Source organism: Nerophis lumbriciformis, linkage group LG09 (assembly GCF_033978685.3).
Source record: "Nerophis lumbriciformis linkage group LG09, RoL_Nlum_v2.1, whole genome shotgun sequence".
Classification (NCBI taxonomy): Eukaryota; Metazoa; Chordata; class Actinopteri; order Syngnathiformes; family Syngnathidae; genus Nerophis; species Nerophis lumbriciformis.
Window position 1 is genome coordinate 3035001 of NC_084556.2, and position 11595 is coordinate 3046595.

Consider the following 11595-nt stretch of genomic DNA (forward strand, 5'->3'; position numbering starts at 1 on the left):
CAAGGTTGGCAAGTATGAGCGCACCTCCGGGAGCGCGCCGGGATCGCGCCAGTCCGGCTGCAGCAAGCAGCAGCAATCAATCGGCAGCAATCAGCGCACCTGTCACTGATCAGAAGGCAGGTCAACCTGCTATCCCGCGCCAGAACGTAGTCATCTGTTCCCGTACAGTAAGCCGACTAACCCAGCTCTATGCATTCTCGCTGTGTTTCTTCCCCATCCATCCATCCATCCATCCATTTTCTACCGCTTGTCCCTTTTTGGGGTCGCTGGAGCCTATCTCAGCTGCATTCGGGCGGTAGGCGGGGTACACCCTGGACAAGTCGCCACCTCATCGCAGGGCCAACACAGATAGACGGACAACATTCACACTCACATTCACACAATTTAGTGTTGCCAATCAACCTATCCCCAGGTGCATGTCTTTGGAGGTGGGAGGAAGCCGGAGTACCCGGAGGGAACCCACGCAGTCACGGGGAGAACATGCAAACTCCACACAGAAAGATCCCGAGCCCGGGGTTGAACTCAGGACTACTCAGGACTATTCAGGACCTTCGTATTGTGAGGCAGATGCACTAACCCCTCTGCCACTGTGCCCCGTCGTGTTGAATTGTCTCGTGTCCTCCTTGTCGTCCTCCCTGCAGCCTGCCTTCGTTCCCACGTTATGAGCTGTGTGTCTCGTCTTCCCGCGTTCCCTCTGCTTCCCTGGCTGCCTTTTGGGTCTCGACCTCCCAACTGGACACGGACCTTTTTATTGTCCCCAACTTCTGGCCTGTCTCACGGACCTACGAGCCTGCTCTGCCCCTATTGGACTTCCGCGCCTCTTGCTCAACACAAAGGATAACACACTACAGTTAAATCCTACACATAGTCCCGCACCACACACATTCTTGACTAGGTCTTACGCTTCATTTATTAATTTATATATATAGTGTAAAAATATATAAAAATAGAGATTAAACTACATCCCTCCTGTCTGTGTCGTCTCCTCCTTCTGTACACATAACAGTTACTTGTGAGTCAATTGTGGGTGGAGACTGGGTACCTCTAAAAAAAAAAGAATGCATTCGTGGGTGGAGACTGGCTTACCTGTTTGCGAGGGAAGTCCCACGAGAAGTAAACCATTTCCACGTCTTGGACCGTACAGTTGACAGTAAGAAGTTCTCCTTGCTTCAACAAGCTGCTGGACGCTCTCAGGTCCACCTGCATCTCTTTGGCGACTGACAGACGGGTGAGCCACACAGGTGAGCCACAGACCAGTGAGATCGACTGTGGAGGCTGCGAACTCACCTACGATGCTGAAAACGTAGTACACCTGCGACTGGGTCTCCTCAGAACCGTTAGAGGCCACGCACACGTATGACGAGTCGTTTAGGGGACCCGTGAAGCCGTGAGCAGGCTCGTATTTTAGTCCAGACACCGGAATTGTGTCTCCACGCTCGTACAGGCTAACGTTCAGCCGTGGGTCGGAGACCACGCACGGGATCGTGTCTTCCTCCTTCTCCTTCATCACCACACCTGGACCGAGCGGAACAAACCATTCCGCCGGATCTGAGGGGCACGAAAGAAATCATCAGGCTCAGGACGAGGACTCTTGAATCATCCAAACTCCAAAATCACCGTATCCGGGGATGAAGATGTCCATCTCTCTGATCTGATCAGACGAGGTTTCCTCACAGGCGTATCTCCCAGAATTCCTCCAGGTGACGTTCCAGAGTTGCAAGACACTTCTGAATTTCTGCTTGTCAACCACAACCCCGTCGTCTTGAAAATCCTCTCGAGGCAAGCGCCATGACACCTCGCCCCAACCAGAACACACCTGAGAGACAGGTATCACAATCAGTTCCGTTCTGTTCAGTTTCAGTTTATTTGGAACGTGCATACGATACAATGTAATGCATCACACATTTCCAGTTGTTTCATTACAGCACGTCCGAAAAGGAGTAGGAAGAAGCAGAGCTTATTTAATCCTACCCCTTTTCAGGCCATAGCAATTTTATCCAATTTCCTTGTTCTCTGTAACAGAACAGTGAACAAATAAGTAATGTACCATAGTAAGCAAACAAATATTAAATACATAAATAATCTTTGTCTCAATAAAAACAATTTTTTTTTTTTAAAGGGTTCAAGATGTTCATCATAATTCTTGTTCTGTGTACTTTGTGAACACTTGTAGTCTCTTAAACTGAATCATATTGGTGCTTTGTTTGATTTCTTTGGTTAATCCATTCCATAATTTAATTCCACATACCGTATTTTTCGTACTATAAATCACAGTTTTTTTCATAGTTCAGGAGCGACTTATGTGTGAAATTATTAACACATTACCGTAAAATATCAAATAAGATTATTTAGCTCATTCACGTAAGAGACTAGACCAGGGGTCGGCAACCTTCGGCATACAAAGAGCCATTGGAGCCCATTTCCCCCCAAATAAAACCCACCTAGAGCCACAAACTAGCCCCACTAGACCTACTCAGTGGCCTACTGGTTAGAGTGTCCGCCCTGAGATCATTACCTCCCTGCTTGACAATCAGCATCAAGGGTTGGAATTGGGGGTTAAATCACCAAAAATGATTCCCGGGCGCGGCACCGCTGCTGCCCACTGCTCCCCTCACCTCCCAGGGGATGAACAAGGGGATGGGTCAAATGCAGAGGACATATGTCACCACACCTAGTGTGTGTGTGAGACAATCATTGGTACTTTAACTTTAAACTCTGTTAAATTCCTAAAATGACGATAACACCACTTATAATTTCGTTACACGTGTGCTATAGGCAGAGGTGTGGACTCGAGTCACATGACTTGGACTCGAGTCAGACTCGAGTCATGAATTTGATGACTTTAGACTCGACTTGACAAAATGTAAAAAGACTTGCAACTCGACTTAGACTTTAACATCAATGACTTGTGACTTCACTTGGACTTGAGCCTTTTGAATTGACATGACTTGACATGACTTGCTACTTTCCCCAAAACCCAAAGATGAAAAAGTTATTCGGGAGCGCTCCGTATTTTTCATTGTGTACTTGTCTATCAGCGTTGCGTGTGTCAGCTGGTGTGTTTTCATCACACAGCATTCATCCAATCAAATTGCAGGACAACCAACGAAGAAGACATGTCCAAAACACACGCCAGTGAACAAAAAATGATACCTAAAATAATTTTGTTTGGGTATAAAAATTACGAGGTCGTCAACACAAAACGGTTTGCAGTATGCAACACATGCGGTTCGAAAATTACTGATGGAGAGGAAACAACTTCCAACTTCGTCCGGCATTTGAAGTTGCACAAAGAACGGTAAGTTTTGAATGTAAGATAACGTTTATTGGCTAAGTAACGTGACTTTTATTTGCTGTGTAGTTAAATCAGTGAGGCTGTAAACTCACTGCTAACGTTATAACGTTATTGCAAACACGGGAATTTGTTGCAGTTCACTACCTTATTCATACTTTTTGTTCAGTGATTTTTTTTAAGCAGGGTTACGTTAGTCAATATATCACACGTAACGTTAGACGGCGGTCAGCAGCACCGCGTATTTTAGCCACCTAAAAAAAGACAAAAATAGTAAAATAAAGGTCAGTTAAAATGTATACTATATTATGAATATGTGTACCGTTTTAGCTAGCTTTCTGACATACTGTTGGTTGCTTACCTCAGTGGTCCCCAACCACCGGGCCGCGGCCCGGTACTGGTCCGTGGATTGATTGGTATCGGGCCGATTTTTTCTTTTTTTAATTAAATCAACATAAAAAACACAAGATACACTTACAAGTAGTGCACCAACCCAAAACAACTCTCTCCCCCCTTTTGTTCTGGGCATTGAACATGAAGACTCTTCCTTCACTGTTCCGAGTGGCCATGAGAGTCTTGGCAGTGCCTGCCTCCAGTGCTCCAGTGGAGCGAGTTTTCAGCCATGGTGGCATCATACTACGCCCCCATCGTGCACAAATGACTGACAGACTCTTGGCTAATTTGGTCTTTTGCAAATGCAATGCAGCATAGGGCCCTGACATATAAAAAGTACAACTTTTTTGTTATGTTCACGTATATGTCATGTTTTTTCAATGTTAACACTTTTGTACAAATAAGTACATTTGCACTTTATTTTTCAATGTGTTTGTTCTGTAAAGGAATGAGTTAATGTTTAAAATGACTGGTTAATAGTGCTATTATAAAGTGCAATGTCAGCACAATTTTCTTTCCTGCAATTTAAAATGCACTTGTTTTAATAAATAAATACAGCGTTTGAAAAGCATACACAATCTGTGTTAATATATTAGTCTGTGGTTAAAAGGACTTGAAAGGACTCGAAACTCAAAATGCAGGACTTAGGACTTGACTTGAGACTTTCCAGTCTTGACTTTGGACTTGACTCGGGGCTTGCCTGTCTTGACTCGGGACTTGACTCGGACTTGAGGGCAAAGACTTGAGACTTACTTGTGACTTGCAAAACAATGACTTGGTCCCACCTCTGGCTATAGGACTTATGACATCAAACACTTATTTGATTTATTTCTGGGTATAACAAAGCAAATCATCAAATTATTTTGAACATTAGAAACAAAATACACTGTTCCTTTCCTTATTAATAAATAAAAAAATAAAAATCAACTCATTCTAATGTTCTGTGGCATATTCATTTGACAAAAAATTTAAAACAACTACCTAGTCATCAATAAAAACAGCAAATTAATAAAAATGTAAATAAATAAAATGTTTCTCTTTTTTGATCCGTCCATTGCTAGGGGTTGACCGCTAAAAACAATACAATTGCATGGCAGCAAGAGATGTCGCATAAGGGCTGTGACATACATTTCCATCGACAATATATTAAAATGTGTTTTATTTTCATATGATAAGATCCCAGAACTCTTTAAAATAACAACTTTGAAATTAAAATAAACTAACTAAATAAAATGAAATATAATAGATCAAGTAACCATTATTTGTTGACATTCAGTTTCAAAGCCAAAGGGAGCCACGGCGGAGGCATGAAAGAGCCGCATGCGGCTCCAGAGCCGCGGGTTGCAGACCCCTGGACTAGACGTATAAGATTTCATGGGATTTAGCGATTAGGAGTGACAGATTGTTTGGTAAACGTATAGCATGTTCTATATGTTATAGTTATTTGAATGACTCTTACCATAATATGTTACGTTAACATACCAGGCACCTTCTCAGTTGGTTATTTACACTTATTCAGCCTGTTGTTCACTATTCTTTATTTATTTGAAATTGCCTTTCAAATGTCTATTCTTGGTGTTGGCTTTTATCAAATACATTTCCCCCAAAAATGCGACTTATACTCCAGTGCGACTTATATATGTTGTCCTGGTGCTTTTAGATCTGTCTGCTGCGTTCGACACCATCGACCACGCCACCTTAATCACTCGTCTTGAGAACTGTGTGGGCATTAAGGGCGCCGCCCTCAACTGGTTCCGGTCGTACCTAACCGACAGGAGTTTTTGTGTAAAAGTAGACAGTTTTATGTCGTCCACAGCTCCTTTACCACATGGGGTCCCCCAGGGCTCAATCCTTGCCCCAATTTTATTTGCGCTTTACCTTCTCCCCCTTGGTTCTATTTTTAGGAAGTACAGTATTGCATTTCATTTTTATGCCGATGATTGCCAGATGTATTTTCCCATGGCACAAAATAACACGGTTCAACGTCTTATTGACTGCCTGCACGACATCAAAGTCTGGCTTTCAGCTAACTTCCTGAGCCTAAATGAAGATAAAACAGAAGTTATGTTGTTCGGTCCAAGTCGCTCTCCCTCCCCCAACGTTGACCTCGGCACTCTGACCCCGTATCTCAGCGACTCTGTCACAAACCTGGGGGTAAAGTTTGACTCAGATTTTAAATTCGAAAAACAAATCAGCAGCGTCGTTCAAAAAAGCTTTTATCAATTACGCCAAATAGCGAAAGTGAAACCGCTTCTATCAAGACATGATCTTGAGAAATTAATCCACGCTTTTATCTCGACTCGTCTTGATTATTGTAATGCCCTGTATGTTGGCATTAGCCAGGCCTCCCTCGCCCGCCTGCAGCTCGTGCAGAACTCTGCTGCTCGTCTGCTAACACAGACCCGCAGACGTGAGCACATCACCCCTATTTTAGCGTCCCTTCACTGGCTCCCTGTGCGTTACCGAATACATTTTAAACTCCTTTTATTTGTTTTTAAATGTCTAAACAACCTCGCGCCAACCTATCTCTCCGACCTCCTTCAGCCTTACTGCCCCACCCGATCCTTAAGATCAGCCGATCAGCTGCTGTTGACGGTCCCTGACACAAGGCTGAAGCTTAGAGGTGACAGAGCTTTCGCCGTTGCTGCTCCCAAGTTCTGGAACGACCTACCCCTGAGTGTTAGACAAGCCTCCTCTCTTCCTGTTTTTAAATCTCTCTTAAAAACATACTTTTATTCCATGGCTTTTAACACTGAGTGATATCCATCCTGCAATGGCGCCCCATAATACACCTGCTGTGATCCTGTTTTTATGTTTTTATTAATTCTATTTTAATTATTTATTTTTTATCGTGTTCTGTTTGTGTTGTGTTGTGTTTGCTCGGTACTCGTTTTATCTTTTAACCTGCTCATTGTACAGCACTTTGGCTACCCCTGTGGTAAATTTTAAATGTGCTCTATAAATAAAGTTGATTTGATTTGATTTGATTTATATATGTTTTTTTCCTTCTTTATTATGCATTTTCGGCCGGCGCGACTTATACTCCGAAAAATACGGTACTGATATGCTAAAGGTTTTAAGTGTTGTATGAGCATACACATTTTTTAAATCAGATTTTCCTCTAAGGTTATATTTCTGTTGAGGGGATTCAACGCCCAATAATGTGCAAGTGTGTTTCTGTATAGTATCTCCAGCCGTGTCCATGTGGTGACATAAATTACGGTATTTTGAGAGGTGAAGTCGGACTACTGAAGGCCTCGGTGAGAAACGCATGGCCCGCCACTGCCATATTCCTTGTTACACACATGCAGGCGTTGAATGAATCCTAGGAGGGTAGTCTTGCCAGAACACCGGCTCAAATTTGAGTCATCGTGTCATCTATCCACAGTGTGAAGCCGCTTCCAAGATACTAATCCTAACCCCCGTGGCGGGAAAACTTAGTTCTTTCCAGGTGTCATTATCACTGGAGGGCTAGAGGAAAATGAATGGCTAAGCATGCTATACACACACACCAAGCAGGACGACACACAAAGCTAATGCTAAAGCTTCAGTGTAAAGTAGGGATGGCTGATCCAGATGTCGATGCTATCGATACCTAGGATGGTATCAGTGTAAAAATGAAACTTAAGTGATTAGATCAATACTTTTCTTATTATAAATTATTTTTGTAGTTGTTTTTGTGATTGTTTACAAAGTCAGGTATTAAGTCTCTGCATACTTTGAGGGCAAAACCCAAATGATTTAAATGGGAGCCAACAGTAGTTTTTTATTTTGTTTAGTTATTGTGCATTAGCCACTTTATTTTGTCCAAAAAAATTTGTATGTAACATTCAAAACCACACATCATCTGATTCACAGTACTAGCAAATTCTAAACGTGATGGTTGCGGTGTCCGCCCTGAGATCGGTAGGTCGTGAGTTCAAACCCCGGCCGAGTCGTACCAAAGACTATAAAAATGGGACCCATTGCTTCCCTGCTTGGCACTCAGCATCAAGGGTTGGAATTTGGTTTAAATCATCAAAATGATTCCCGAGCATGGCCACCGCTGCTGCTCACTGCTCCCCTCACCTCCCAGGGGGTGGAACAAGGGGATGGGTCAAATGCAGAGGCTAATTTCGCCACACCTAGTGTCAGTGGTACTTTAACTTTATAAGCTTCATTAAAATGTGTTATTGTGTTGACTTTAGTTGTTATAAAACATGTTCACTTCTATATTCCTTTGTCAAAGTATCGGATCAGGACTCGACATCGGATCGTGATCGGAGTTTGATTGTAACGTGCATCTTAATTGTTGATTACCAAGTGTGGAGGTGCTGAAATCAGAATGTATAATCGATAATGCTAACCAGTAGCATGTCAATGGCATATCAAATGTCAATTAGCATCAAGCTCGCACATTTTGAAAAGTGGAGCCTTACTTTTGTGTGCTTTCCATCAAGTACGCTTGCTTTGTTGGCATGGACCATTGCAACATTGGACTGACTAGCGACTGCATGGCCGCGGAACAGAGACACGCGGCAGGCTTACACACACACACATGCATCCACAAAAAATATACGCCACACACACACATACCCCACCTCCCCATCCAACGCCCTTGATGCGAATCCCTTAGGGGGGATGGACGGCTGGGCAGCGCCTGAAGAGCTGCAGCCTGCCACCGTGGCCCCCACTCCCTCTCCTCTGTTGCTAGTCTCGAGATGTATGTTGTAATATGTATTTGCGCTTTGCTATGGAGGTTTTTTCCCAGCTCCAGAATGTATTTTTTTACTCATCCTCCACCAGCGTTGACCTTTTTCCCATCTTTTACGGGGCGCCTTGTGGCGACCCATCAGGCCGGTACCGGTCCGCGGACCGATTGGTACCGGGCCGCACAAGAAAAAAAAAAAAAAAGTTTTTATTTATTTTTATTTTTTATTAAATCAACATAAAAACACAATATATACACTATATATCAATGTATATCAATACAGTCTGCAGGGATACAGTCCGTAAGCACACATGATTGTATTTCTTTATAAAAATAAAATATAAATAAAATATAAATATAAAATAAAATAAAATATAAATATAAAATATAAATATAAATATAAATATAAAATAAAATATAAAATATAAAATATAAAATATAAATATAAAATATAAATATAAATATAAATATAAAATATATAATATAAAATAAAATACACCCCCGCTACCACCAAACCCCGCCCGCCTCAACCGACGCACGGAGGGGGTGCTAGCGGGGGTGTATATTGCAGCCCGGAAGAGTTAGGGCTGCATGGGATTCTGGGTATTTGTTTTGTTGTGTTTATGTTGTGTTACGGTGCGGATGTGTTTGTCATTCTTGTTTGGTGTGGATTGATAGTGTGGCGCATATTTCTAAAAGTGTTAAAGTTATTTATACGGGCACCGTCAGTGTAACCTGAATCGCTGTTGGCCAAGTATGCTTTGCATTCACGTGTGTGTGTGCGTACAGAAGTCGCACATATTTTGTGATTCGCCCGGCACGTTGTTGGAATGGATGAAAAGCAGACGTGACGACAGCTCGTAGAGGACCTTAAAGGCAGTGCCTTTAAAGCACGCCCCCAAGACTGTGGTCCGGGTGGACTACGAGATATAATGACTGATGAACACCTTCGTTTGATAATGAAAGTTGCCTCAGCTCAAAGCCTGAGCCCCGACATTAATGAACTAGCATCCCAGAAAAGATGGCAGGTATCTGGCTCGGGCACATCAGATTAGATCAGTGTGTTGCAAACTGAGCAGTTTAAAGTCCAGAATGGTCGGTTTATTCATTGTTATTTTATTTTCTAATTTATGAGCCTGGGGAAAAAGTTAATGTTGATATTTACCTCAGAAGGCTGCAAATAGAAAAGAGGCATTACATTTTTATTTCAATTGTATTTGATATGCCATTGATATTCTTTTACTATTATTATTATTATTATTTGAAACTCGATTTTGCATGTCACTATAAAGTTATATAAGCCTTGCTTGTTCAATATTCAATGCAAAACTTGTTTGGGTCCCTATTAAAAGGTTCATTTGTTCAACCTTGAGTTTTACATTTTGGCCCACTCTGTATTTGAGTTTGACACCCCTTTGTTTGTCTAATCTTGATTTGTGCTGAAAACAAAGTTCTGTTGTACTTGTGCAACGACAACGAAGACCTACCTACCTACCTAACCACATTAGAGGCAGTCCGCTACGAATACGCCTGTTCGCCCGCCAAGTGCTTGAGCGGGTCAGAGTCTGCAACCGGACGTGACGTCGGGTATCAAGATATGGGACAGTTTCATTTTACGTGAGTCGGTACTCAGTAGTACAGATGGAATACGATCGGCACCGATATAAGTACAGAGTTTGGTACCCATTCTGAATGACAGATGGTAGAGATGCGCGGATAGGCAATTATTTCATCCGCAACCGCATCACAAAAGTCGTCAACCATACGCCATCCACCCGAACTAACATTTAATCAAAACCGCACCCGCCCGCACCCGCCCGTTGTTATATATCTAATATAGACGATGCAAGGCATTAGTGAGGTTATAAAGCTTTTGCCTGTTGAAGAAAGGAGACTGATCCAATGTTGCAGAGACATTCAATGCGTGCCACGCTGTCACGGCCCAGACGCACACCAGTGCGCAATCATCTGGGAGCCGCGCTGAGCGCACCTCCAAGCACGCTCGCGCCACTCAAACTGCTGCAGGCAGCTGCGTTCTATCTTGTTTTAACATCCTGTGGCACTCTTCTGGGATCACGGCGGACGAAACTGCTCATGCTCAGGGTATTTGTGGAGGTTCGAGGGGTTTTGCACAAATGTGATGCACCATGTTAGATGTCCCGGTTTTGTGACTGTCGTAGACTTAAACAGCGTCGCAGCTCTTGCAAATCACGTAGCCAGCATTACTATCATCCTGATTTACAACCTCATAAAAACGAGTCCACGCTGAACTTTTCTGGCCTTTTTTTCCCCTGGTCTTTAGTATTCCCTTTTTTAGTTTGTCGCGTACCACGTTTGCTGCCGGCGTTGCCATCTCTTTTTTTTTCTTCTTCTGTTGTGGCATATGCTGCAGGTGCCTGCTCGTTTTTCGTATGTGGGTAACAACATTTAACTATGTATATATACAGGTAAAAGCCAGTAAATTAGAATATTTTGAAAAACTTGATTTATTTCAGTAATTGCATTCAAAAGGTGTAACTTGTACATTATATTTATTCATTGCACACAGACTGATGCATTCAAATGTTTATTTCATTTAATTTTGATGATTTGAAGTGGCAACAAATGAAAATCCAAAATTCCGTGTGTCACAAAATTAGAATATTACTTAAGGCTAATACAAAAAAGGGATTTTTAGAAATGTTGGCCAACTGAAAAGTATGAAAATGACAAATATGAGCATGTACAATACTCAATACTTGGTTGGAGCTCCTTTTGCCTCAATTACTGCGTTAATGCGGCGTGGCATGGAGTCGATGAGTTTCTGGCACTGCTCAGGTGTTATGAGAGCCCAGGTTGCTCTGATAGTGGCCTTCAACTCTTCTGCGTTTTTGGGTCTGGCATTCTGCATCTTCCTTTTCACAATACCCCACAGATTTTCTATGGGGCTAAGGTCAGGGGAGTTGGCGGGCCAATTTAGAACAGAAATACCATGGTCCGTAAACCAGGCACGGGTAGATTTTGCGCTGTGTGCAGGCGCCAAGTCCTGTTGGAACTTGAAATCTCCATCTCCATAGAGCAGGTAAGCAGCAGGAAGCATGAAGTGCTCTAAAACTTGCTGGTAGACGGCTGCGTTGACCCTGGATCTCAGGAAACAGAGTGGACCGACACCAGCAGATGACATGGCACCCCAAACCATCACTGATGGTGGAAACTTTACACTAGACTTCAGGCAACGTGG

General features: G+C 42.8%; 1 protein-coding gene across 2 annotated transcripts in view; it reads right to left on the bottom strand.

Annotated features, from left to right (window-relative positions):
• The window catches only part of LOC133607174 (platelet-derived growth factor receptor beta-like), a 101074-nt gene that overhangs the window by 67135 nt on the left and 22344 nt on the right, over positions 1 to 11595 (bottom strand). For both annotated transcript variants that reach the window (XM_061961639.2, XM_072913766.1), the window contains 3 exons: positions 1618 to 1816; positions 1288 to 1548; positions 1087 to 1217 (listed from right to left, as the gene is read on the bottom strand). In XM_061961639.2, the coding sequence (XP_061817623.2) occupies positions 1087 to 1217; positions 1288 to 1548; positions 1618 to 1816 (591 nt within the window). The remainder of the gene's footprint in view (positions 1 to 1086; positions 1218 to 1287; positions 1549 to 1617; positions 1817 to 11595) is intronic.